The 25,900-nt window shown below is 48.9% G+C and overlaps 6 protein-coding genes across 6 annotated transcripts; 3 read left to right on the top strand and 3 right to left on the bottom strand.

Moving 5' to 3' along the window:
- Nucleotides 1-319: 319 nt before the first annotated feature.
- ABOM_003319 (putative amino acid transporter (Mtr)) lies at nucleotides 320-1,960 on the bottom strand (the record flags this gene model as incomplete). Its single annotated transcript, XM_022530449.1, has 5 exons — nucleotides 320-736; nucleotides 794-1,182; nucleotides 1,251-1,385; nucleotides 1,496-1,757; nucleotides 1,814-1,960. 5 exons carry the CDS (start codon nucleotides 1,958-1,960, stop codon nucleotides 320-322), a joined length of 1,350 nt encoding a protein of 449 aa, XP_022391577.1.
- Nucleotides 1,961-4,742: 2,782 nt separating this feature from the next.
- On the top strand, nucleotides 4,743-6,134 carry ABOM_003318 (lipase ROG1 family protein; the record flags this gene model as incomplete). Its single annotated transcript, XM_022530448.1, has 2 exons — nucleotides 4,743-4,813; nucleotides 4,865-6,134. 2 exons carry the CDS (start codon nucleotides 4,743-4,745, stop codon nucleotides 6,132-6,134), a joined length of 1,341 nt encoding a protein of 446 aa, XP_022391576.1.
- A 2,680-nt stretch (nucleotides 6,135-8,814) lies between these two features.
- ABOM_003317 (MFS transporter) lies at nucleotides 8,815-10,430 on the bottom strand (the record flags this gene model as incomplete). Its single annotated transcript, XM_022530447.1, has 3 exons — nucleotides 8,815-9,973; nucleotides 10,035-10,138; nucleotides 10,200-10,430. The coding sequence occupies 3 exons, from the start codon at nucleotides 10,428-10,430 to the stop codon at nucleotides 8,815-8,817; spliced, it is 1,494 nt and encodes a 497-aa protein (XP_022391583.1).
- A 1,970-nt stretch (nucleotides 10,431-12,400) lies between these two features.
- Nucleotides 12,401-13,727, top strand: ABOM_003316 (type I glyceraldehyde-3-phosphate dehydrogenase; the record flags this gene model as incomplete). The annotated part of the gene is made up of 5 exons (XM_022530446.1): nucleotides 12,401-12,491; nucleotides 12,558-13,127; nucleotides 13,198-13,312; nucleotides 13,371-13,578; nucleotides 13,635-13,727. 5 exons carry the CDS (start codon nucleotides 12,401-12,403, stop codon nucleotides 13,725-13,727), a joined length of 1,077 nt encoding a protein of 358 aa, XP_022391582.1.
- A 1,501-nt stretch (nucleotides 13,728-15,228) lies between these two features.
- ABOM_003315 (uncharacterized protein) lies at nucleotides 15,229-16,577 on the bottom strand (the record flags this gene model as incomplete). Its single annotated transcript, XM_022530445.1, has 4 exons — nucleotides 15,229-15,797; nucleotides 15,869-15,955; nucleotides 16,020-16,473; nucleotides 16,530-16,577. The coding sequence occupies 4 exons, from the start codon at nucleotides 16,575-16,577 to the stop codon at nucleotides 15,229-15,231; spliced, it is 1,158 nt and encodes a 385-aa protein (XP_022391585.1).
- A 2,464-nt stretch (nucleotides 16,578-19,041) lies between these two features.
- ABOM_003314 (uncharacterized protein) lies at nucleotides 19,042-22,711 on the top strand (the record flags this gene model as incomplete). Its single annotated transcript, XM_022530444.1, has 4 exons — nucleotides 19,042-19,237; nucleotides 19,358-20,224; nucleotides 20,298-20,809; nucleotides 22,118-22,711. The coding sequence occupies 4 exons, from the start codon at nucleotides 19,042-19,044 to the stop codon at nucleotides 22,709-22,711; spliced, it is 2,169 nt and encodes a 722-aa protein (XP_022391584.1).
- Nucleotides 22,712-25,900: the final 3,189 nt, after the last annotated feature.

Below are 25,900 nucleotides of genomic sequence, written 5' to 3'. Positions count from 1 at the left end.
GAAAAGGCGCCATAAAGCCGAAGGCCATTTCATCCATACCCCACATCATTCAGGTTGACCCGACTTTCCGAGATTTGGTCCACTCCTAACCTTATCTGTCGGTCAGCCATGAGTATTTTTGTGTTATCTTCTAAGTAGACGGTAATGGTCTGATATAATACTATTCTGGGGAAATGGTTTGTACGGTATCGCACGTCTCGATCCTCTGTAGTATAGCCTGTTCTCTCCTCCGAGATGTGACCAGGGCCCTGCCTTAGTCTATATTTCCTTCTATCAATCTATATCTATTCTATATCCATACAACGCATGAACAGAGAGTTCACACAGAGTTCGAGTTATCCGCACAGGAGAAGGCAGCCGAACCTCCACTCGAGTTGTACGTATCAATAATCCCAACCACCGACCCGTACGTCCCGGCAACCATGAGAAAGGTTCCAGAAACGATCACGAAGATACTGAAACAGACCATCGCATACCACTTCTTGGTCCTGGCGGTATTTGACCAGTTATCGTAGAGCCACATGCCACCCATTGTCTGGAAACACATGAGTGGGCCCAGTAGCGCACCGATCAGGGAGACCAGGGAGTCGAAGACAGGGATCACACTGGCAATGATATATGCAATGACGGCAATACCAAAGGTACAGCTCAGCCAGCAGATCCAGTGCGTCGGCGTGTTGCGGGTCAGGTGTTTTGAGCCCCGGAGGAGGTGGAGGAAGATGTATTTTGCGGGAATCTTTATGAAGTCTCAGGGGTTAGTTTAGTACAGGAGGATAGTTCAGTGCAGTCTTACATGAGACACAATTGTCAATGTAACAATTAACCCGGGCAAGGCGAATCCGTAGGAGATCTGCTTGACGGTTCCACCGGCCGACCCGAGCGCTGGCGATGAGACATACGATCCACAGTAGTAGTAGACCACGACACCAATGATAATATAGATAAGAGTTACACCGGCCTGGCAGGCCATCACAGCTTTCGTAAACTGGCGAGGTTCGCGCATTTCCGAGACGATGGAAAAGAATCCCGGTGTGCCGGAGAATGCAAAAACAATGGCGGAGACGGCGGTAATGCCTTTGGTAAAGCTCGGATTGTTAACGACTTTAAAGTCGGAAACCCAGACACCTGGCGGTGCGGCCGCAGGGCGATCTTGGACACCAACCGCGACGGTCACAATTAAAACTAAGGAGAGGTTAGATATCCGAATTGGCGGGCGTTTGACTGGCAATGGATATACAAGACGGACGTACTTGCAGTAAGAATGCACGGCAATCCGATCCACGCGAGCCAAGTGATCTTGCCCAGGGTCCGAATACTACTAAACAAGAAGCCTGCAATGGCCGCAATCACCACAAACACAGCCGTGCAGAGGGCATGGGTTGAGACTGCATTGAACCCGATCGAGATCCCGAGTATACCAGAGGCGGCATTGAATATGTAATATATAATACAAGTCAGTATGTCACTGCCATTCATCCTTGATCGAGGCACCTACAGAGACAAAATGCGGTGGCAAGAATGACACGCCCAGTGGAACCAAGCATTAAAGCTCCAGCATCGTCAATTCCATATATCTCCCGATGGCGAAGCTTGAACGTGCCAACCACGTAGGCAGACCATGTGGTGATAGCAGCAATGGCACATAAAACAACCACACCGGGAACCATGCCTAGGGTATCAAAAGCAGTCGGTATAGACAAAACACCCAAGCCAATCTGGGTTTTCATCATGAGAATGACCGTGCCGAAAAAGCCCACCTAGCCAATGGTCAGTTGCCGATTGTTTGAGACCAGTGAGCCTGGCAAATACATACATTACGATAATTGGGACCCTCCTCAGAGATTTCTCCAAAGACGGCGTCATGGGTCACCTCCTCCCATACTTCCTCCGTCTTCGGGGGGTAATTCGGCATGTCGTCAATGGTGTCATTAGGCATACTTCGTTCAGATAGTCGATCCATATTGACGGTGGGAGTGGAGAAATGGTCAATTCACATTTTCCCCGGCCAAGCTGAACGCTAAGCCTTCTTATACCCAGGATCTGGAGAACAGTATGGGGGTGGAGGCACGTCATTTCGAATCTCGTTGGGGGGATTAGCAATTGGTCAAGTATCCTCTCTAATTCGTGCAGCGTGAAGCCCCAAACCCCGCGATATGGGGGCCGTCGTGTTTGCGGGGAGACGGTGGGGCGAGTTTTCGTCCTATCCGAACCCGACCCGTGGTTTGCGGGCGGTCCTTCTCCCTCGTCCAGAGCCGGTGAGTCTACCAAGTATGATTTTTGTGTTCAGCCTACTGCTGTCTCTGCGACGGCTCGGGAGCCGAACCCGATAGCCCTGGATCCGAGGGTCAGACTTTGTTGTGACTTTCATCCAACTACAACGCCAACATCAACACATTCAAGGATTCCAGGATACTTCCAGAATCATTCGACGGCATGACCAGCGGGAGCGTCGGTAATTCTTATGTGCTACTTTTCCCGGTACATCTCAATCCCTGCTAGGGCCAGAGATATGGCACTTCGTTCACGCTAAGTCCAGATTAATTAAACATACCCTGTCTAGCATGCAGGAATTAGTGTTGCCGGGGCACAGTGCGCCTACCACTCGTTGTTCGGATAGTCTAGTAACCGCCGTCTGCTGGATTGAGAAGACTATGTGGAGCTTAGTATGAGAACTTCAGCTCACTAATATGCAACGGGTTAACTAAATGAGAACATCGGAGACAATGGGAACCGATCCGGTAATGTCCGTCGCTCTTGGAGCGATCCTTCTAGAAACAAACGCCTGCGGGCCGTTCAACCTGCTAGTTTGGGTTATACAGGCCGTGGGCTCTGGGTTTATGTCATCCCTCTCATCCTGTCGGCATGAGAGGAGACATGTTTACGGAGGGCACGTTGGACATCGGCTGCAGTCCGGGAAGTCTAACTGGACTCTCGGGAGGCAAATCAAGCGTCTCAGGTGTTCGTGATATAGCCGTATCAATCCCATTGGGTCCGCTCGAGGATGGCAATACCGTCGCTGGCCCTCTCGGCCCTCATCCCTGTCGCTCTCATCGAGAATAACAAGATCTTCGGGGTTCACGGCTAGGCACATCGCCACTGGTGCTGGTCTCCTGGAGGAGATTCTTCTCCCCAATTAGCAAGCCAGGTCAGAATTCCAATGTTTTCACCGCCCACATGGGTGCCATCGCTGGTTAGCTCGCTGGTGAGAAGATTGCCAAAATCGTGACCTGCGGCTAGAACGATCTCGCCTGCACCAGTGGCATTGTTGGTGAGGGGGACTCAATGCATGACGGAGAAGATCAGCAAGATTTCTTCTCTCTTACGGGGTTGGATGATCTCATATCCTTTGAAAATGAGGCCAGTATATCCCTCGTGCACATTATGGGTAGGCTCCTGATCCAGTGCCTGGAGCTCAAGAGGGCCTTGCATGCGGCCGGACAGGCACCTCCGAGAGTGTGGATTGGATTCTCTCGGAGCCCTGATTCCCGGAAGGCTCAGTGCCTGCCGACTGACGTGCGCCTACACATTATATTGTGTAGTTGCTCGTCCATCCGACCAAACGCATCGAGCCCACAAACCAACCCTTCCCGAAACCTTCCTTCGTTACAATCTGGAATGGCTAGGTTCCGTACTCTGCGTGTCCATTAGCATGGAGTATTGTAGTTAACGATAGCCATGATCTCGCGAGGATTGCATCTTACTGGAGTTGTGCAGCTTCGTTTTAGCGTGAGAGGTACGTGTACCATCTTGGGGACTAAATCTGCATGGAAGGGGGGCGTCGAGTTTACCGCGGGAAAGGGTCGATTTCTCCTACTCTTCCCGAAACATTCATCCTGAGAATTAATTCCATTTTAGCTTGAGGACCTTTTCTACTAGTAGAATCGATTGAATATTAGTGTAAATTGTCAATCTAGTCCAACAGCAACAATTGTATACTCTTTTAATTGTACATTTTAATTAAGAGGCAAAACTTTCAGTTTCTTGGGTAGTCAGAATATATATTATTGACAACCTGCGCTACTTAATTGGTCTACCGTGACCAGTACTGTATTCTAGTATGTAACCAACAACTGTATATCTCTTTATTGGAATCGAACTCGCTTATAGCTCAAGGAGTATAGACTGTTCATCTATTTTTATATATATATAAGCTAGTGACCCTCAAATGATGACTACCATGCCAGCCGCATAATTGATAACACGGCGAGAATCCATTCGCACTATGACTACTAAGTAGATTGAGCAGGCTCAGCTTGCTTATCAGGTGACTCAGGTCCAAGGAAAACCAACCGTACTCAATGAACACTGCCCCTGTTGCGGTTAATATGGTCGTCTTATTCTGCTTCCCAAGACGTTACCGTCCGGATTTAAGGGAGCTAATGTATCTCCGGACCCGCACCACAACTCCATATCAAGGGCGATCATGTAGGTTAATCTTCCCGATGAGAGCCTCGTTATGCATGAGATATTCGGCAGTTGCCATGGCCGGTCCCATAGATTGCTCAATCCGCATATAGAGTCCATTCATCGGTCGTGGGATTGGCAGGACTCTGGAGGGAGAGCGCGGCGCCAGGGCAAGACGTCGGATTTAAAGGGCCGGTTAAATCCGTTGGCTTATCCTTCATGCGTGAATCTCTTCCCCCTTTGCAAATACCTCACAACGCGATGTAGAACCAATTTTACCCGCCTGGTTCACAGGCAATCACCACTGTCCATAGGTGATAGTTGAACACGGAATGCTCATGACCGCCCCGACCGAGAACAGCTCCGATGCTTGCCAAAAGGCAGATCATATATGCGTCCTAGTTCACGGGTGAACAGTATAACCCCCCCTTCGGAGTGACACCACGTTGACACTTCCTAGCCTTTGGGGAAACCCTTCTCACCTCGACTGCCTTGCCTCCACGCTACGAGACCAGCACGGGGAAAGCCTTTATATACTCTGCCCGAAGACAAACAGCGGCAACTATACCTATGATGGCATCGAGCTCGGTGCCGAACGCGTGATGGACGAGATCGAGCAGACGATAAATTCACTCGCCGAGCAGGGCCAGCAACTGAGAAAAATCAGCATCATCGGATATTCCTTAGGGGGACTGATTGCGCGCTATGTGATCGGTTTGCTCAACGCACGAGGCTGGCTGGAGAAGCTCGACCCCGTCAATTTCACCACTTTTGCAACACCACACGCTGGAGCCCGGATCCCACGGAAAGGATTCACAAATGTTGTCTGGAATGAACTCGGTGCGAGGACGGTATCCAACTCGGGTCGCCAGCTATTCTTGGTGGACTCTTTTCGCGACACGAAGCGCCCGTTACTGAGTGTCTTGGCTGATCCCGAAAGCATTTTCATTCAAGGTCTCAAGAAATTCCGACATCGCACTGTCTACGCCAATATCACGAACGACCGTACGGTAGCCTTCTACACCTCTGCGCTCACCAAAGAAGACCCATTTCGCGGGTCAAAGCATACGTACTTCGATTATGCGCTAGGTTATGACAATGTGATTGTGAATTCCATGGACCATGTCCTGCCACCGGCAGAGGAAGAGGCCACGACCAGGGCGACTCGAGAGCGGGGCTATGGCAAATCGTTTTGGCTCAATCTTCCGGTGTCATTCCTGATTGTTGTGTTTGTGCCCGTGATCTTCTTGTTCTTCTTAGTCAATGCCGGAGTCCAAACCATCCGCAGCCAAAAGCGCATCCGGATACACAGCATGGGAGAGCTCGTTCGGAAGTACCAGCTTCCCCTATGGGTCCAGGGAGCACATCATGTCGAAGATGCTTTCCAAAACATTAGCCTCCGACGGGAGCCAGCCTACCTACCGGGAAATAAGATCGAATTATTGCAGCCGTCAACCGGAAACGAGGTAGATATTGAATCCGCACTGAGCTCCGTGCCACCAAGGATTGATGTTCCCTCCGACTCGCCGTCCTTTCCCCGGCTAGAATTGACTCCGGCACAGTGTGATATCATCGACTCACTGAACGATGTGGGATTCCGCAAGCACCCGGTCCACATCACGAAACATCTCAATAGTCATGCCGCCATCGTTGTCCGAGAGTTTCGAGACAGCTCTAATCAGGGTTGGGTCGTTATGAAACACTGGATCAACGAGGTGTTTATCGCGTAAATCTCGTACCTTTTCACTTATAGCTTCGGAGGCTTGACCTTTTTCCATTGTTTTTCTTTGTATATTACATTCTATTTAATAGCTCAGATAGACGAGTCATGCGTAGAATTGCTCTGCCCTGCAGGCACGAATAATGTTTAGAGCCAAGCTACCAGTTTCTTTCTCCATAGAAATGTAAGTTATTAGCCATCTTTTCCCCAGTCTTTAGCTAGCAACTTAATACTCGTCTCCAGACGTGATTCTACAGAGCGATGGTTACTTAAACCCCGATACTATATAACAATAGCGTCCAACTGTTGAGTAAAACATCCGGTAAACGGATTTAATTTGGCCTTCAAATCCGGGGTTTCGCACCGGCAGAGACTTTGTCCTCCCCACTGCCAACACCGCACCGGATACGGAATATACGAGTGGAAGTTATGCAAAAAAAAAAAGTGGTTCTGGGAGAGAGATGGGCTCGATGAAGTCCGAATGATGTACTTAGAACTTAGCCGTGCCAGTGATGAAGGGCGCGAGTTGACTCCATGTATTCATTTCTTGTTCATTGCTGTTTTACACCAGGATATGGCCATATGGGAGAGGTTCTCTCTCACTGAAAGACAAGCTTGATCTTGGATAAGCGTCCCTACATCACTATATGCTTCTGTCCAAGATCCTTGCACCACAGTGTCATCAAGTAGACCATCAACTGGAGGATACCTTTTAGATGCGAAAAGCTCGTTTACCATTTCTTCATAAGCGCTTTTCTCCGTCAGGGTTACAAATGGCCCAGGAATCCTGCAGGGCCAATGGCATTACCAGTGGAACAAGATTATAAGAAGCTACTTGTCTCAGCTCAATGTCCAGAACCTTGATATCAACCCCCCCCCTGCTTCACTCCAAGTAACGAACAGGCCACCAACGATAAAGGACAAAAGGTTCAAGCATCACTCCGCCGGTACAGACAGAACAACAAACCCTATATTGGGTAGAGCTTTTAACCGCCATCTACATGTAACAAGGCATATACTCCGCCCCCGGCTTTGTTGCACTGCCAAAACTAGATACGTAAAGTAAAGACAAGCATAGAATTTAATTCCCTTTAAACCATTTGTCCTCGATAAGATCTTTTGCGGCCGGCCTGTCACGGGGATCAAGTTTCATCATTTTCAAAATGAACTCTTTATCCTCGGCTAGGATTTCCTTCTGACTAGCATTCGCAAATGGTTTCATATCTGCAGGAGAGACGCTGTCCATAACATACGACAATATCGACAAGGTCTCATTATCCGCAAGGTCGGCGTATGATGGAGGATATGGACCAAAGTAGATTTGGTACTTGGCAAGTAGCTGTAACTCGTACTCATCATGCCCGGGGCCACACTGGGTTTGAAGATAAAGAAGCTTTTACCCCATATCAAAGAAATGATCTTGGGCAAAAGAATATGATATTAGCATTCTTTCTGGGTAGAATCCAGGAGGACATATTACCGGCGTGCCGAATGACCAAATATCAGTTGCTGGCCCCCATTGTAGACCAAGTTGTGCCTCTGGCTCCGCCAAACAGAAGCACCGATAAGATCGCGGTTTTGGCAAAATTTAGATTCAATATGAACAGTATTCCCTAGATCTGCAAGCCGGGCGTCTGTGAATCGGTTATCATGGCTGGTGCTCCATAATTGACCAGCACATTGTCTAATTTGATATCTGTCGGGACGATTAGCAAGCGAAGTGTTAGGGTGCTGGTAAATTCAAACCTGTATGCACATAGCCATCTTCATGAAGCACCGCCAGAGCTTGAAGGACCTGCCATGATATATATTTTATTTCGGTAGTCGAAAGTGTCCTGGTAGCTCAGGCGTTATAGAGATCATCATCCAAGTGCTGGAGTACAATCGCAGGTGGGTGGGCTGGTTCTTCTATCTCGTCAATCAAGCGACGAAGGCCAGTTGTTCGCGATTGAAACTTTTTCAGAACGTCTCTCTCATTTGTGATCTGGGAGTGATGAGTGCACTTGACTAGGACAGGTGTTCCGATGTCATTCCTGTTGACAGAATAAGTCTAAAATTGATAATGTAGGGTGAAAAAGAACAGCGTGCCTTGCCAACCAAGCACTTTCGTGTAGCTGTTTAATGATATTATATGTGCTATATCTCCCTTTAAGAGACTGGCCTAATCTCAGTAAAGGGCTCATGGAAATGGAGAAATCAAGATGTTTCTGAGTTTAACCTGGTTGGCGGTGGTTTGGACGGTTGGTGCATGTAAACTGGGCTTATATATTCTACTAATAGATAGTGAGAAATGCTTGGCCAACATATTTGCCAAGTAGTTAACTCGGAACTTCAATGTTCCGATAGTGCTGCATCTATCTCAGTGTATCTTGTCCTTTGATCATGACGTCTTGGAGTCTATGAACCTCAGAGCTTATTGAGCCACTAGATAGAACAAGAAGAAAGCTTCTTGGCAATGTACTTCCCCTGAGTCGCGAGTAGCTGCAAAATGGCAGGCCTGTTGGAAAACAGTAAAGTAACTAATGAAGCAGAGACGTATTTACCACGCTTTGGTCTAAATTACAATATCATGGCACTTGACCGCAGCCAGTATACATGAACTATTCTCAATTTCGTGACAGTGCATAGTGTCAGTAGATCAAGCTCAACAGGAGAAAGGAGCGAGGCCTCCCACAGTCCATACAGTAACCTCAGTAGGCATACAGCAACCCTTCATCCGCACCTGGAAGAATCCCCTGCCTAATCTTCCTATTCGTGTTCTGCAGCCAGAACCTCAAAGCCCACGCACTGATTATGACAGCGACCCCAAACGCCGCATTGGACGCCATGGCAGTCAGGTACCGAGGCCCATCACTCTTGGGATAGAGGTACGCGGTATAGATATAGGACGCATTTGCAACAACGTTAACGAAAGAAAGAGACGCGGCCTTCTTTTCCGGCGTCTGTCCTAAGGTCGCCGACACCCAACCCAGAATGACCGAGTTAGCCGCATACGCACCGCTCGCGAACAAGAAACAAGAGATGTATCGGGCGGCGGTATTCAGCGTCACGCAGGAAATGATGAACCCGATGACGGCGGCGCCGATGCACCCGGTGATGTGCCAGGTGCGCTCGTTATACCGACCAGAGGTGATCCCTATCACGACGCTGGCGATACAGGTGGCGAGGTATGGTGGAAAGGTCAGAACGAGGGTGATGGTTCTGTTGTAGCCGAGGCTTCCCACTACGGTGGGGAAGAAGTTGTTGAAGCTGCAGGAGCTCAGGTGCATGTTCTGCATGAAGGCTAGCAAGAACAGACGCGGGTCCCGGAAGGCTTGCTTCAAGCCGGCCATAGGCCCCTCGGATTCTTCGCTATTGACGGTGTCTCGGATGATGCGATCGTGGGCGAGTTGGCGTTCTTCTGGCGTGAGCCATCGTGTGGTGAGTGGGTGGTCGGGGAGCATGAGAAGGCCAAGGACGGCGATTCCGAATGTGACCACGCCTTCGATGATGAAGAGCCATTGCCAGCCCGCTAGGCCGTGTGCCTTGTCCAAGGTAGAGAAGGTTGCTGCGGCGATCAGGCCTGCGACACCTGTTGCGATGATGTTACCCGAGTATAGGATCGAGATACGGAGGGCGATTTCTTTGCGGGTGTAGAAGACAGATAGGAGGAAGAGAGCCCCGGGGTAGAAGGGGGCTTCTGCAATGCCTAAGAAGAACCTGACCATCACCAGGCCGACATAGTTCTTGGTTAACGCGGTACAAGCCGAGACAGCCGCCCAGCCGGCCATGCAGACGCTCATGTATAAAGATGGCCGGACTTTCTTGGAGGACATGAGCATGTTGGAGGGAATTTGCATCAAGAGGTACCTGTTGTTGTCGGGTTGGTGAGCAACCTCATCGTCGTGCAAGATCTCTCATTTCCACATACCCTACAAAAAAGATCGAAATACATGTGTTGTACTGGGTGCCGACGAGACCCAGGTCCTTTTCGAGGTCGTTTAAGCGAGCATTGGGAACGGCATTACGGTCAATCTGTAGTATATTCTTGTTAGTGGCATCAAATCGGAGTGGCATGGGCTCGGCCGATGCTCACGAAATTCATGAAATACATTGCCCACAAGATGGGCATGATTCGCATGTCCAATTTTCGAACCAGACGAATCTCCCTCGGATCCGTCTTTGCCGTGGCGCCAGCGTAATCTCCCTGCACCTTCTCATCGGTCGGCTTGACGGGATGCACATCTTCAATATAGGTACTATTCCCTTTTCTGCCTTCGGAACGAGGGTACTGGGACTTTATGTCGGATCTGAAAACGGAAGGCATAGCGCTAGAATGTGATGCTCGATACTTAGATCAATATCGATGGGTGTGGCCGCAGAAACTGGGAACGATCGATGTCTATGCCGATCGCATGGCAGCCCAGTGTTACAGGGCGCAAGGACAGCACATTGCCATATTTATATTGGTCACCGCTGGGAAGAATGCTGTCCAGCTCCAAACAATCCCGACTCTCTAATGCAGCATCTGGCCAAACAAAGCTTCAGGGACGCAGGTCACTGGAGCCAAGAGGACGAAGCCAGCTCCACGTCGAGATTAATCATTGTCCATCGACGAATAGACATTGCTAGAACGAATGCAAGTGTAGCGATCGACCGTCCCCAGACCTCTCCCCCGCATATCATCACGCGCTGGATGGGATCACAAAATCTGGGGTTTGTGGTGCGGATCAGCAGGCGCCAACCGGAGTCTAGGGAACTAGCGGTAAAACAAATAGGCTAAACGTATCCTGAAGGGCTCGGCCGCGGATGGAGAGCTTAGCAGGGTCCTGCATGCTGGCAGTTGGCACACACGGGAGTGGGAGTGGTTCGTGGCGTGCATATCCCGCCACGTCCTTTGTTGGTCTGGCTCTTGGCGGAGGTCATGAACCCGCTGTCAAGGAGAATCTCTGACAGCTTTGATTCATGGGTAGAACGTTGTGCCAGAGTTGGTGCAAATGGGCTGTTGTTATGTCTGACCGAGACCACCATGCTGGCGATGGTCACTGCTCCGTGTGGAACAGTAGGCTTTTGCCCTCTATTTCCGCCAGTTCGCATATTGGCTAGGAGTCCCTTTTGAGGTCGTGCCAATAAGACGCCCGTGCGCCGGACTTTGTTATATCCCTTTTCTAGCAGGGATTCCTTGACGTCCTCATGGTTACCCCTGCTTCGGACGAGAACTTCTGACTCGCGGAGAGTATCTTTCTAGCAATATCGTCAGTGTCTCTAGAAGTTTTCAGTGGTTGTCTGTCTGCCAGTGAATGCCTCGCAGTGTGAGCCATGTACCCTCTTGAAGTACATCTTCTGTATTATTGCACTGTCTCAACAAGTGTGTAGCAGCTAGGGACCGAGTCATACTGACAACGTCACTCAGCATGCCGCCGCTGCCGATATATTGTTCTAGTGTGTACATTGCGAAGAAAAGCAAATCCACACTCGTAGCTCCCCTACGCCTCACCAAAATTACCACCGATTGCCAATGCTGAATTGATATATCCTTACGATAAAAAAAGGATCGAGAACGAGCCCAGAGTGGAGAATGCCCCCAGACTTGGTCTGGAGAGATTTAATTGCCGGTAATCGGACAACACATTCCCGCTCCGATTTCCGTCGGACATGAAATGGTCCGGCCGGGCCCAGAGACCCTGAGCGGCGACCTATGGGACACGGGGGCGGATTGCAATATGCAAGTTAATTCGACTCGGGATGTCTAGGCGGAAAGATCATGCTGGGGTAGATTCGCATACGTCGAGGGTTCTCGGTTACTGGGGTATGGGGTTGCAAAGACAGAGCGAACTTCGTTAAACCTCCAGATCAAAGCGTCGAGCCGGCATATCTCTCGGCAAGGCGAGCTGGTTGCCAGCAGGCCGTGACGCGCGATCTCATTCGCGGTTCCCATCTACCAATGGTGAAAGCCGATTAAATATCCGGTCATCGGGATCTTGAGCGCAGAAGTGGACCTGCGATGACTTCTCCCGGGAATTCCCGGCAATCTTACTGGTCGCTTGCCCTAACGGAGAAGTATACGGATGATGCTACCTCGCTGAGATCATGGTTCTTGCGTAATGAATTGCTGTATATATAGAACAGGAGGAGTCGGTAGTGGGACATGTTACACTGTGGGAATTTGTATTTATTCACGGCCAAGTCACATCGGTTTTGGAAAGTTGGTCAATATATCTACTATCGCCTTCAGATTCAATCGGGCCTATCAATCTTCACCGACCTCATTAGAAGACTACCGTTTCACATAGCAACATGGCTCCCTCAATCAGTGACTTCCCTCACAGTGTGGCCTCTATCCAGCCTTCTGTGTGTAAAGTTGGCATCAACGGGTTCGGCCGTATAGGTTGGTGACGGCTAACCATGTCCATTCCACATCCAGCCATTAACCACCCATCATCTTAACCAACAGGTCGAAACGTCTTGCGTGCTTCCCTTACCAGAACAGACCTCCAAATCGTTGCCATCAACCACACATGTACCTCCGTGCAAGACCTCATCTACCTCATCAAATATGACTCCTGTATGGGCAAACTATCCGACGAGATCTCCATCCACGCCCTATCCGACAACCGGATCACCATCAACGGTCGCCAGATTGTCCTCACCTCGGAACGCGACCTGCAGAAGCTGAACTGGAGCGCTGTCGGTGTTGACTATGTGGTTGAATGCACCGGCAAGTTCACCAAGCGTGACCTGGCTCTGCAACACGTCACCTACGGCCACGCCAAGCGGGTCGTCATCTCCGCCCCCAGCTCCGACTCCCCTACATATGTGTACGGGGTCAACTCCGATGAGTACACGGCCGATGACGACCGCCGCGTGGTTTCTTGTGCCAGCTGTACAACAAACTGCGTCACGCCGGTATTGAAGGTGCTCCACGAGAAGTTCGGAATCGTACAGGGACTCCTGACAACGGTGCATGCGGCGACCCAATCACAGCAGGTTCTGGATGGGTACAGCAAGAAGAACCGTCGGCTGGGTAGGTTTATGATCTGGACCTGCATCGAGCATGCTTATGAGGACAGGAAAGCGATGCTGACATTCAACAGGCCGCAGTGTCTTCGATAACATCATCCCCACTACGACTGGTGCCGCCAAGGCCATCGCAACTGTCCTGCCTGAACTGACCGGCAAGGTCACCGGAGTGTCCATCCGCGTACCAGCGTAAGCCATCGTCTCGTTCCTCGTGTCCGAGGATTAGAATCTAACTTGATTATGATAGGCCCAACGTCTCCATGATCGACTTGACCGTGACCACAGAGCAACCCACATCCTTGACCGAGATAATAGCCGCATTCCGCCGCGCATCCAAGTCCAGTCTTGCCGGAGTCCTCCATGTCAGCGACGAGGAGCTTGTCAGCAGCGACTACAAGGGAAACCCTAACAGTGCAATTGTGGACGTCGCTGCTTGCACAGAGTTGAATCCTCAGGTTCGTTTGCCGTTATTCCTACTCAACCAAGTATATCGAGCTGACAGCAGGTGTAGTTCTTCAAGATCATGGCGTGGTACGATAACGAATGGGGATATTCGAACCGCCTTCTGGATTTGACTGCCCACGTGGCCCTGCAGGAGCAATAGTCGTTCAATATATTGGCGGTAAGGCGAGACGCAAAATCATACTTATACCTGGGTTAGCCAATATTCGCCTGAAAGAGACACGGAAACTGACCCCATCTTGCACCAATTTCAGATACTTTTATGTGTTAGCGGAATAGATATCATATAGCATTATAATAATGAAGTTATACTACACAGAAAAGAACGGAGCCGCGTGCCGAGTATCATTAATATCTGTATAGTGTGCTTCGGGTGTTTACAATAGTGACACCCGGTCCTAAGCTATACCGTCATACGGGCACATTAACTAATGTCTGGTCCAAAATTCTCCGACCAAGAGCACAAGCTTTGGAATCGTTGTCATGTGTTCATCTATGTCTTACACTCCCTTGAGGTAAACGCAGCTCGAATATGAACCTTCTAACCCACATTTTCGCACTAGGAAAATGCTTCCTGGAAAGTATTAGCACATAGGTGGAGGTATGCATTATTATATTTGGATAGGTATTCCGCTCTCACGGGAATGGATGACATCGCAGCATATACCATGGCTGACAATAAAACGGTGCACTCGTGGTGTCGTTCTGTTATATTTTCTACAGTCCTTTCGAAAGGGCCATTATTGTGAGAGCCACACCGGGGTTTTAGGGCTAGTGTGGATGGCCCAGGAAGATTCATCAAGACACACAGGAATCATTTCGTTGTGCAAACACCTCTGCCATCTGCCTCGTCTACGTGTCATACTGCCTTGCCAATATTGTAGTCGATAATGTCCCGCTGTCCAATCACCTTAGGCTGGACCCCACGCCGATTGCATTAGGGCAGCGCCTTCGCTGGCTAGTTCCTGGGGTTGGATCATCAGCGCGATCCATTTCGGTCTCCAACTTCCTAGATGGGTGGTAGGGCCGGGTAAGTTCCCTAAGCATTTCACTAAGCATGAGCATGACAACCACGTTGCAGCTGTCGTCCGGGAAGGAACTTGCTTAGAGCAAGTGGTTTGTGAAATGCTTAGGAGTCGTGGTTGTTTGGAGCCATTTTTGATGGGCAAGACCATACTGGGGAGTAAAGGTTAGAGTGGTACTGCATTGCTACAGAACAGAACTTCCACGCCGTTGTACCCTCGATATAAATATACAAGATAGGAAGTTCCCAGTTGAATAAGTAGGCTAGTTGTGGTGAGGCCGAGTCGGAGCAGGTGTGCTAAGCCTGGAAATAGACCAACTACACCAAGCAAAGAAAGGATCTGCAGCAGCGGTCCGATCACCATTGGCCGAGATATTCAATATCACCTAAGCTGACTGCTGCAGAGGACGAAGAGTAGGCCAAGGCTGCGTAATGTAACCCCACCTGCGACTGTTTCCCCGCCTCCTTGAGAGCTGTGGATCTCGTAGTCGCAGTGCCGTGGTCACTATTCCGTTCGATGCTCCGCTGACGTTATCATTATTGTTCATCATGACTGGGCGTTCTGCTCTAGTTTAATTCTGCTGAGTCGGACAGATGTCTGCAAACCCAATATTATACATCAAGCCGCGTGCTTCAGCACACTGATCGGCTGGACCACCGTCACCTCCTCCGCGGAAACATCACCTATGCTATGGGTACGCACTCCTTCCACACAGTGCGTTGCACTGGAGTTCGTGCTCGACATGGCATGCCACTCCAGGTCCTCCCGACGACTGTCGCAATCCTTGCCGCCGTCCGGGGTCAAACGCTGGAAGTCGCCCGCAGTTGGGGTAGGTGTTTGTCCGGACCAACCACTGCCCTCGCTCCGGTCCGATCCTGCCTTTCGCTTGTTCGAAAGGCTGTTCGGCCACCGGCTGTATGGCGGAGTGTAGGCCTTGCTGCGCTTCTTGGCCATTATGAACGGTCGGAAGGCCGTAGCGGCGGCCAGGAAGACACCCAATGCCGCGCTGATGAAAAGCGTGTACATCTCGAAGATGCCATCGGCGTGGCCGTCGTGCTCCAGACCAGCGGCTCGGGCGATGGACAGGCCAACTTGGACGACATCAATACAGAGGGAGCCTGCTAGAGCCAGTTTCTGCGTCCAATCCACGCGGACCTTCCAGATGACAACGACGGGGATTGCGAGGACTGTAGAGTAAATAGATTTAGCGGCTAGGTTCAGCCTGCGTTCGGGGTGGGTTAGGGAATGTAGCACATACTCAAGATGTCCGATACAATATCCACGGCTACCTTGGACGCGGTGTATGCAGTAAGTCTGCCCAGATACTTTGGGGTGTTGCACTCCACTGGGGTTCCGTTAGAACTCGCCGATCTGTAGAAAGGGGAGCCGTAGGATGATGGAGAACTCACTGGCGGCCGCACCCAGATGGGGACAGGTTGCCCAGAAGGCAACGATTCCAAAAACCCAAAGGCCGAGGTTGAACAAGCAAGCAAACCACCAGTAGATTTGCCAGACCCGTAAGCGATCAATCAATTTCCTAAAAAACACCAGGAAGAAGAACTTGACGGTACATATTGCGCACCAGATGAGCATCAGCGTGACCATTGTCCATTTGTGATCCTCATCGGACAACTCTATCATGTTCGCAGGGACCTCCATACGACCGAGCGCAATGGCCTCCACCAGGTACATGATGTAGACTGCCTTGTCATACATGGCCACCGTGCTTGCCACGAGAAAGGCAGTGGCCAAGATAAGCAATCCATCGTCGAGTTGGAACTTCTGTTTCTGCACACGAAATCTAAGCACAAAACGCACGATCACTCCGATGATGGCGAGGGCGAAGAAGACACCGGTTGATATCTAAGACAATGTTAACGTGCTGGATGTTAAGATAAGCAAGGGGGATGTATGGATACCAGGAGAGGTTGTTTATCAATTCGCCCGCCTTGATCATCTACTGCCATGGTGACTTCGTATTTAATCAGCCTTCACTTCACGTAGTTGTCCGGTTCCTGTTGCAAGGAAGCGGGGCGGTGGCTTTTTATTTTTGCATGTTCGCAGGAAAACGCTGACCAGATGTCTATGGATGTAAGCCTTGCAGATCGCAGGATGGGGGCCGTCACCTCTTGCCAGGGAAGACATCCTACTGGTGTTGACTTGGTGGGTGGTGAGTGGAGGAGGATCGATGCTGACAATGCCGGATGGGGACTTTTCATGCATGGGCCAAGTTAGTGCTGACCGGCGAGAGCAATTCTGTTGCTCCTCCCGCTCCGCAAGGCAGTGCCGCATTGATTAATTGCCTTATTAATTAATACCATTTGTTTCTATTTTCTCTACCACTACTACAGTGAATCGGAGAATCCGAAATAGCCGCGCTTCACTTGCCGCAGCTCGGGTTCAGGGCAGGAATATATAGCCAATACCGATCCATGTGCTCTTCTCTCCAGTGGAGATACGGCGCTTAATTATTGGATTGATAAGGCCAGCTCGCCTTCAATACTCATGCAGTTGATCGCACCTAATGGTAAAGTATTCGACCCCTATTGAGCGTCGAGCTTTGTACGCATAATGTACCTTAAGAATCTTGGTACCAGATTCTATCATGTCTTACCATGTCATTATTCTGCATCGCATCAGCTCTGGGACACTTCATATCAAGATAACATTTTCGGCACTAGGAACCAATATACAGGCACATCCATTAGGGCTAGGGCAAGCGGACTGGTCTCACTCGGCACGGGCCGCCACTTGATCTTCACCTCACCTGTGATATCGCCTTGTATAGATTATTGAATTGTCTTGGACTTTAAAAGCCTAGTCTATGATATGGAAGTATGAATGCTTATTATAAGGGAGTGTGGCTGTATTAATCCACATAGCATCTCTCTCAAGACTTCTGTGGTTGCTCGCTGCCTCGGTTTCAACTTGCGATAATTTATTGTGTGTGTATAGGATAGGAGCATACCTTTTCGCGAGATACTGAGACCTAGCGTTCCTGTTTGCGTGCGAAGTGATATATTACATTGATACCAAGGCCTCTCCGACAAGCCCATCTCGCCATGACCCCTGCTACTCAAAGATGAGCGACATTGTTAGGCGCCCGCGAATCAACAAGTGTTTGTATCGCACCCAAGTGGAAGACAGCAAAGCGCGATATTTGACGCACTAAAGGTTAAACTGTTAATGTGGTGTAGAGATGCATAAAGTCCTCCTTGAAGGGAAAATCCCCAAGTTTCAGGAGCCAAGTAAATCGGATGTTGTATCCGTTTGAGAAGGAAACAGTGATGGCGGTCAAAGAATCATTGATCTCGTTACAGAGAAACCTTGGGAATACTCTGCAGATTTTACAATTGTAGGCTACTGACCTCCACCAGTAGTGGTACACTACTGAACGTTTTCCAGGGCTATGGAAGTGGTCGGCCAAAGTCGAATAGATGTTGTTCTATCGTATACCGCGTCCACCGCCTCTGATGCAACCCAAGCTGTTGCCATGATACAGGGGCTAGATGACACACATACTGGCTTGGACAGTAAGATCGATATGCTCGCAGCACGCATAGATCGCCTGGGATGAGATTCGTGTCTCTTACCCAGTGCTCATACACTATTCTCCGGCGTTCAGGAAACCAATATCTTGGGCAACGGGGCACAGCCACTCCTCAGCCCCGGTCTTCTATGGTCGGCTCTAGAGACGCAAAGAGAGATTAATGAAAATATGTCTAAATTGATAACCGAAGGAAGGCAGTGGCCTGGGTGTGCCTGGTCCGAGGGTGGTCCAAATAGCCTCAGTGCACGGCCACCAGGTCCGTCGGTCTCACCTCACAGACCTTTGTGGCCATTCAACGCCGCAAAGAACAGGAAGGTGATCTCCACATATACACGAGCGTTGTTATGCACCACGTTCCTGAGTTACTCTCTCAAACTGTCTTTCACAGTCACTTCTGGTGCTGGTGCCTTTTCCATTAGTCCAAGGCTCGAGTTTCGTGCAGTTGTCTCACCATACTCACCAGCATTCACCTTCATCAGACACCTGGGCCGTTGCAGCTTTGGGCAATTTTGGGATTTTGAGATACCACTTCCAGACACTCAAGCGCTGGCTCAGATCTTTCAAGACGGTACAGCTTCACCGTCGGACACTTTAGCAAATGGAAGAACATTGTTACACGTAAGCCACACCTCCCCAACTAGCCGTGTATCTCGTATGTGGCAGTCTTTCGTCATGAACGAGTGTATTATGCTCATTAAGACTTTCTAAATATTTAACTCGATAAGCAGCTATTGGCCATCTTCTATCCAACGATCCCACGAAAGGAGCAGGGAAATTGCCATGCCTTAGTCAAATATTTACTTCAGGTCGGTGGCTCACCTACTTGTGTGGATAATTCTGGCCTAACGCCATTGAATTGGCTTGTCAAAACTTGTCGGGAAATGTCCAGTGTAGTTACTGGTAGAGAGCAAGCGGTGATCGAGGTGGGAAGAGAAATCCTGGATGCTGGCGGCCATGTTACTTGCTCGGCCTTTCCCTCCAGGCGTCGGTTCCCGTCTCTTGGCCCCGACGAAATAATCAATATAGATCCCGCTATCTATATTTTCCAGGAGCTTGAAAAGGCAACCGCCTGTACAGGTGAGTTACTATAAAGAGCTTCCCATCTCCCTTCCACTGTGGATGGCAGTGAATGAGAGCATATGAATGTAAGGGCCGATGTCTGGCAAACGTGAAATTGACGTTGCGCATTTCTTACAGCTAGTGACTTCCCAGAGGAGGCGGCTCCTCTAGTGATCAGATTGACAGCTCAGCTTCGCCAGTTGATACACCAGGGGGCCGACATGAAGGATTGGATGATATCGTATGCGCACTGGCCTGATGGTTTGTTGATATTGCTACAAGCTGGCTATAATGCGACCGAAGACACACTTTTCGCAGCCCTCGACTTCAATTGCGAAGCCAGTGTCCGCATCCTGATCGAAACTGGCAATATCCATGTAGGGCCCAACGAACTATACGAAGCCGCTTGTCATCCCAATTTCAGCATGGTAGAGCTGATTATCCAAGCTTTAGTTGACCGCAGAAAGTGCTTGCAGTTTCTCGCGGAGACACACCTGTCCGTCGATGAAGTGTCGGCGTTGGAAATCAGACCCGATACTCTTATAGACTTTCAAGCCCATCTGGTTACTCGGATGTTAGAAGACAAGAGAACCAACTTGGGTGGAGTCGGGGAACCCTATGCATGGTCTGTGTATGGTGCTTTGGAGGATAATTTGTCGATAGCGGATCGACTGTGGGAAGCAGGGTTTCGAGATGTCGAAGTACCCGATGTCCGCGGCAGGACACTTCTCATGACTATATCTGGATTTCCATTTAAGTCCCTCCTTGAGCAGACAGACTGGTTAATAGGAAAAGGCGCTCAGCCGTATCGACTATATGAAAGTACGCCAGCCCTCCACTTTGTCGGTTTTGCCGTGGGTCGCAGTTTACCATCCCTTGCAGATAAGAAGTGGTTTGATGATTTAATCCGGTTGCCTCTCGCCTTGAAACAAGTTTTCTGCCAAATATTAACTAACGGCATGCGTGACGCCTGCTGCTGCTTCGTTCTATTGGTGGATGCTGTGGGTTCACTGTCGTTTTACAAGGTATCTTTCATACGTTGAGCTCGGACGCCTACATAGCTGCGCCCATGAAACAGCTGCAATCATAACATGGCTCGTCGTCTCATTTGAAAAAGTACAAACATTCTTTAACAAGCTGCCCGAGGACATCCTTCGCTTCCTGACATTCAACTGTATGGGCCTTACTCACACCTGTAGCCACCCGTCGGATCGAGCAAAGACGGCAGACGAGATATCTAAGATTCATCACGAGAGATACTTGTTGAAGGATTTTGAGATCCTCTTAGCCGACGTGCTTTCTGCCTACAGGGATTCTACCAAATGTTTGCCTGAATTTCTCACAGGCTACTGGGTCAGGCGAATGAAAGAGTATCATTCCTGGCATGTCACCCCGAGTGAGGAGGAAATCGAATCGCTTCGGGAGGCTGGTGTTGTTCTACACGGACCTACCGCTCCAGCAAATATTCACAGCCCGTTCTCAAGAAAGCCTCTGTTATCCGCACTTGCTCATGTGGACGAATTGATCCTAAGCACCTGCGGCGTAGTGAACGGGACATTTTCTCCTGGAGAGGTTCCTAGTTTGGGATATGTAAAGGATGAATCGAGTCTGCAGGACTCGTAATCCGCAAGGGTCACTCGTTGCGATAAACTAAGGCCCTCATTGCCGAGTAGCCTTAGCAGATTGAATCAACATTTACCGTGTGTTTACTCTGCATAGGGATAGCCCTAGCCTCTCTCAAGAATGATGCCTACCCTTGTATCCTTGCTACCACAATGTCTACTTCAAGCAGGCTGCGACCAGCATACATATTCACTGATGGAGGCTCCGTAAGGGTATGGAGGATAACTTCTCAAGTTAAATAAATCAATACTTCCAGTTACATGCGTGTCCTGCCTCCTCTCTTGGAGAGAGAGTTTGAGACATATCTGTATCCTAGACGCTGTGTGGCTAGACATCATGATCCGTGGAAGGTCTTTGCATTTATTTACAAGTAAAATTATTCATATCATATCTCTGTAATGGTTTTACTGACACTCGAGGGTCTATTTTGACCATGGCGGGTGGTTGTTAGGTATAGTCCACAGACTAAACTTATCAGCGCTATAGATAGAATAATTTTGGTCTAGTACGGCATACTACACGGCACAACTGAATATATGCGTCCAGGGAAACACGCTCCCAACTAGGCCAAAAGGTCACATTATTCTAACTGTACGAGTCACAATATCCTGGATGGCACCTATATAGCTTCAGCTTACCCCAAATTCACAAGTACAATGTATATTAAGCATTATCAGAGACGCTAGAAACTTTACACCAGTAAGGCAGGCTACGTAAAAGACAGTCGCCGTCTGTATACCCGTCAGCAATGCTCTCTCGTTTATATGGGTTCTCTGAGCTTCCTGACAACAGGCCGGCCGTTTTCTGGTCCACTCCCTCATACACATCACATTTTCTGTATGCATTCTTCTTCTCTCCTGGGTTCCGTGTCTGATTGGCTGTATACCAGTTACATATTTACCTCAGCGTGTCTCTTAGGATGCAAGAATAGTCCCCCAGGGTGGCAGGGTTTTGGGCGCCGACTGATTTCTTTCCGCCTGGCTTAGCTATCTCATGTCGACTACTTCTACGCTCCACTTTAGTTGGATGGTCAAATATATTGAACCGAAATAAAAATAGAGTACATGTTGCGGAATAAGCCCTATTATGGCATGTATTGAGATCCGACGTTTTTGTTTATCCGGCTCCGGGTTGTACGTCGGGGGACTTCATGATCTCTATCCCCTGTATGATCGCAACAGTTGCAAGTCATAATCCACAACAAAATGCGGAATCCAGTCAAAGCTATCATCCACGATCATACCCCTCTTAAGGTTCGACTGACATTACGGCGAGGTCGCGCCTGTCCCCATTCATGGTCCGTTTTCTTCATTCTTGTTTGGCCGTTTCCATGGAGGCTATTCTTTACCACGTCCATTGCTATCGGTGGAAAATATTGCAAAGCACCTTAATATCCGTGATGAACGCCAGTCTAGAATTTGGCAACTTTACAACATCCCAATATTCCGTGCCCGTGATACGCCTCTCCGCTCACTGTATCGACTTTTTGAGGATCTCTGTGCCAGTGAGTTTATTATGCTGGGCTACGAGTGCAGATACTTCTTTTTCCATTCTGAGCCTCACTGGGAATTGGCTTGTATCTCAGATCCTCGAGACGAATATCCTATTCGATATGCGATTCTTGCGAGCATGGTTGAAGTACTGGTGGATGCATTCAATGCCAGACTAGAACTAGGCATTCGTCGGGATAATACGACAGATCCATCTGAACAACAGGGTTCCAACTTCGCGAGGGAGGAGGCTCCCTCCTGGCCTTCAAAGATTGCCACCCTTGAGAAAGCTCTAGTGTTTAGCGAGCCCGGCTACAATGTTTCTGATATGACGACGGAGCAGCATTTTCCGAAGAGGAATATCAAAGTGCCGAGTTGATATTTTTATACAGCATAGGGTAGAACAAATGCCATGAATATTCCAAGCCACGTCTCGGCTATAAGCCTTCGACTAGCAGTCATCCATTACTGTCTCCGCAATTCTAGGGGTGGGCTTTCTGGAAATCTAATGGTTGTACAACAACTGTTAGGTATTACCGCATGAGAGCAAAGTTTACTAACAGCTGGCAATGTTACGCATGTAGAAATATAATCGTGACAGATATCTTGAGGGAAACAATGATTCAACTGGTGCCAAAGTTGGTGGAAACAAAAAATCACGGTATGTTGAATGTAAAAGCCACTGTAGGGTTATATATCATTGTCCCTAGCACTTGAAGCAGTCTGAGCTAATATCCTGTATCTTTGAGGATTACGACTAGACTGACCAGACCAGATCCAAGCGCGATTTAATCCAATAAGTAGATATGTGATGACGATTAATAGTATGCACATCAACTGCTATGCATATTTTTGACTTGTTTGTCTTTGCATGCAAGGATCCGTCTGGTGCTGAATTCAACACCACTACCATTCTTTCCATTAAGATGTTCTCCCCACTCCTCAATGTCCAGGGCGATCCAATTCCTCTGGAGCAAGTTCTTGGGAATGGTGGCTCTGCAGTAGTTCTGCTTCGGAATGACGTGGCTGTCAAAACTCCCTTAAGATATCTTTGGAGCTCAGACTCCGACGTGAAAGCAAATATTGAAAGCCCCAAACGAGAACAAAATGTACACCGTCGCTTGCAAGCCACTGGAGATGATCGATCTGATGGTATTGTCCATTGTATTGAATTCACCAATGAAGCCACGCATCTCGCTTATATGGCCAATGGAGACCTTCGCAGTTACCTTGCAACATGCCGCCCTTCGCCTGAGCTCCAGCTCACATAGTTCCAGGCGATGGCTCGGACACTTAGTTATATTCATGACAGGCGTGTGCTTGTTGCAGATATCGCCAGCCGCAACTTGCTTCTTGATTCCGATTTATATCTCAAATTTAGCGATTCTCGGGGGTATCGCTGCTCCCATTGGATTCTAATATGGATGCTGTCGATGACAATGGATATACTACTAGAATTTATATTGGCCTACTCGGTGCAGTCATGTATGAAGTTGCCACTGGTAACAAGTGTGAAATCGACCTCTTCAAAGATAACTCTCCTACCGACGGTCGGGCTTATTAGCCTGAGAGGAAGTTCTTACCAAGTACACAGGATATGTGGCTAGGTTGGATACTTCAAAAATACTGGAACGGAGAATTCTCCAATACCCACAGCCTCCTACAAGCATTGAAGTCTGTAAATCCACTCCCTTCATCTCCTATGGCAGAATCACGTACTATTGCCCTCCTGGCCTTTGTGAAGAAGTCAGTGAGAGACCGACCCACTACGACTATCACTGGTGCCTTCGGCCTGGCAATGTTTGCCCTAAGCATTGGAAGAAAGAAAGTATGTCTCACATGACTGTAGTTCTGCTTTATGGCCTCTTACCGTATCTTTTCTGAACAAATCAAATTGTCACTTCGGGTTGAACGTTTTGTATTGTCATTCACTGTAACCATAGATTGACCACTAGTGTCCAATGACATTTTCATGTAACGTTTCCGGAATTGTCGATGTCCAGTATTTTGTACTTTTGCTACTATCCTCGGGTTCCCCTTTCCGGTCCAACGATAAGTCTAACATTCGCTCCTATAATCCGTGAAGAATCTGGCCCTTGGGCATCTAATACCTTTCTTTCCGGTGAGTCTGCTTGCGTCCGGAGCGCGTGAACTTTGCTGTATAGTCTCTCCTGGCACGCGATGACGGCAGCTTCGGTAATTTCGTAAGATACACAGACATCGTTTAAAACCTTTCCATCTAGTCCATCGAGGCTGATAAGGTCTATACAGCTATAATACCTCTCGTTATTATAATACAGACGACTAGTATGACTGAATTAACACAAATGATGTGTTCAAGATCCAGAAACTGACTTCCGATAACTGGGCCCAACGTCAGACTACATAGGATCAATGTAACATCTGGAAGCTAAATATCGCTTGGGTACCTAACTTCTAGTGGAGGTTATCACCAGGCCAATGGTATATTAGTTCAGCTTGGAAAGAGGTAAGGTGGCATCTCTATTGGCTATCATTCAGCTCGAGCCTCGCTGTACATTGTACCTAGAGCTATCACCTGTGATATCTCGTGCATTAGTGGTAATTAACACCACTGTTGGTGTCCTTGCGCGCATTTACATATTCTGGCTGAGAGGTCAAAGCGAAGTAAACAACATCATCTGGCGCACCGCCTGGCGCTCAACCTTAAGGCGCAATGCCGTACACCGATGTTCATATCAACCTGTGGCGCTAAGCTCAAGTGGTTAATTGGGGAAAACTAGGGTATGCCTCTGAGCTATTGGGCGCAGTGCCCAATAGATGGCATCTGTGCAGACGCTGGCATGTCCAGATATGTTTCAGCCGTCCACTACCCCTCTGGTGTTGATATGGTGCAGGACGATTGAGAAGCCAGTGATGATTTCTCTTTCATCGAACACACTCTAAACTGCTAACCATTCCGGATGAACCGAGTTTCGCCCTTTGAGCAAACGCCTAGCCCCTGAGACTAAGCCGCACCTTCCTAAAAAAGCCCTCATCCAGGTTGTCGTCTACCTGCGAAATAGCGATTATAAAACCCGGTTCGTCTCTAGAGCGTTTACTACAACGGCTCTTATCATACATTCTCACAAAGCCTTATCCAGACTGCGACCTTCCTCCGCAACACATAATGCAGGCAACCAGTAAGAGATTTATCCAATATGTGGGCGGCGTTGCTTTGTCGGACATCAAAAACATAAAGCATCGAGAAGCCGTTAGAGCCTTTTGTGATCAGATGGAACAGGAGGTGATATCCCATCCATGCGATGTTCTTAAACAGCGAGCTAACTATCCACTTGAGGATCCAAGAGTGAAAAAGGCCGAAATCAGGGGCTCGGAACCCCATAAATCGCATGACGACCCCACCGACCCGCAAGATGTTATCAGTGTCCGGATGAAGGATGAAAACGACAGTAGACTCGGCACGGCACATGTTCACGAAGATGGGACTTCAAAGACGAAGTGGAAGAAATGATAACGTAAGGTATATGAGTGAATCAATTAATCAGTCTTGGATAGAATGTTGCAGCAAGACGTTTGATAACTTTTG

Source organism: Aspergillus bombycis (genome assembly GCF_001792695.1).
Source record: "Aspergillus bombycis strain NRRL26010 chromosome Unknown contig00020, whole genome shotgun sequence".
NCBI lineage: Eukaryota > Fungi > Ascomycota > Eurotiomycetes > Eurotiales > Aspergillaceae > Aspergillus > Aspergillus bombycis.
The sequence above is the reverse complement of the archived record's forward strand: the minus strand, read 5'-3'. Positions and strand labels throughout refer to the sequence as shown.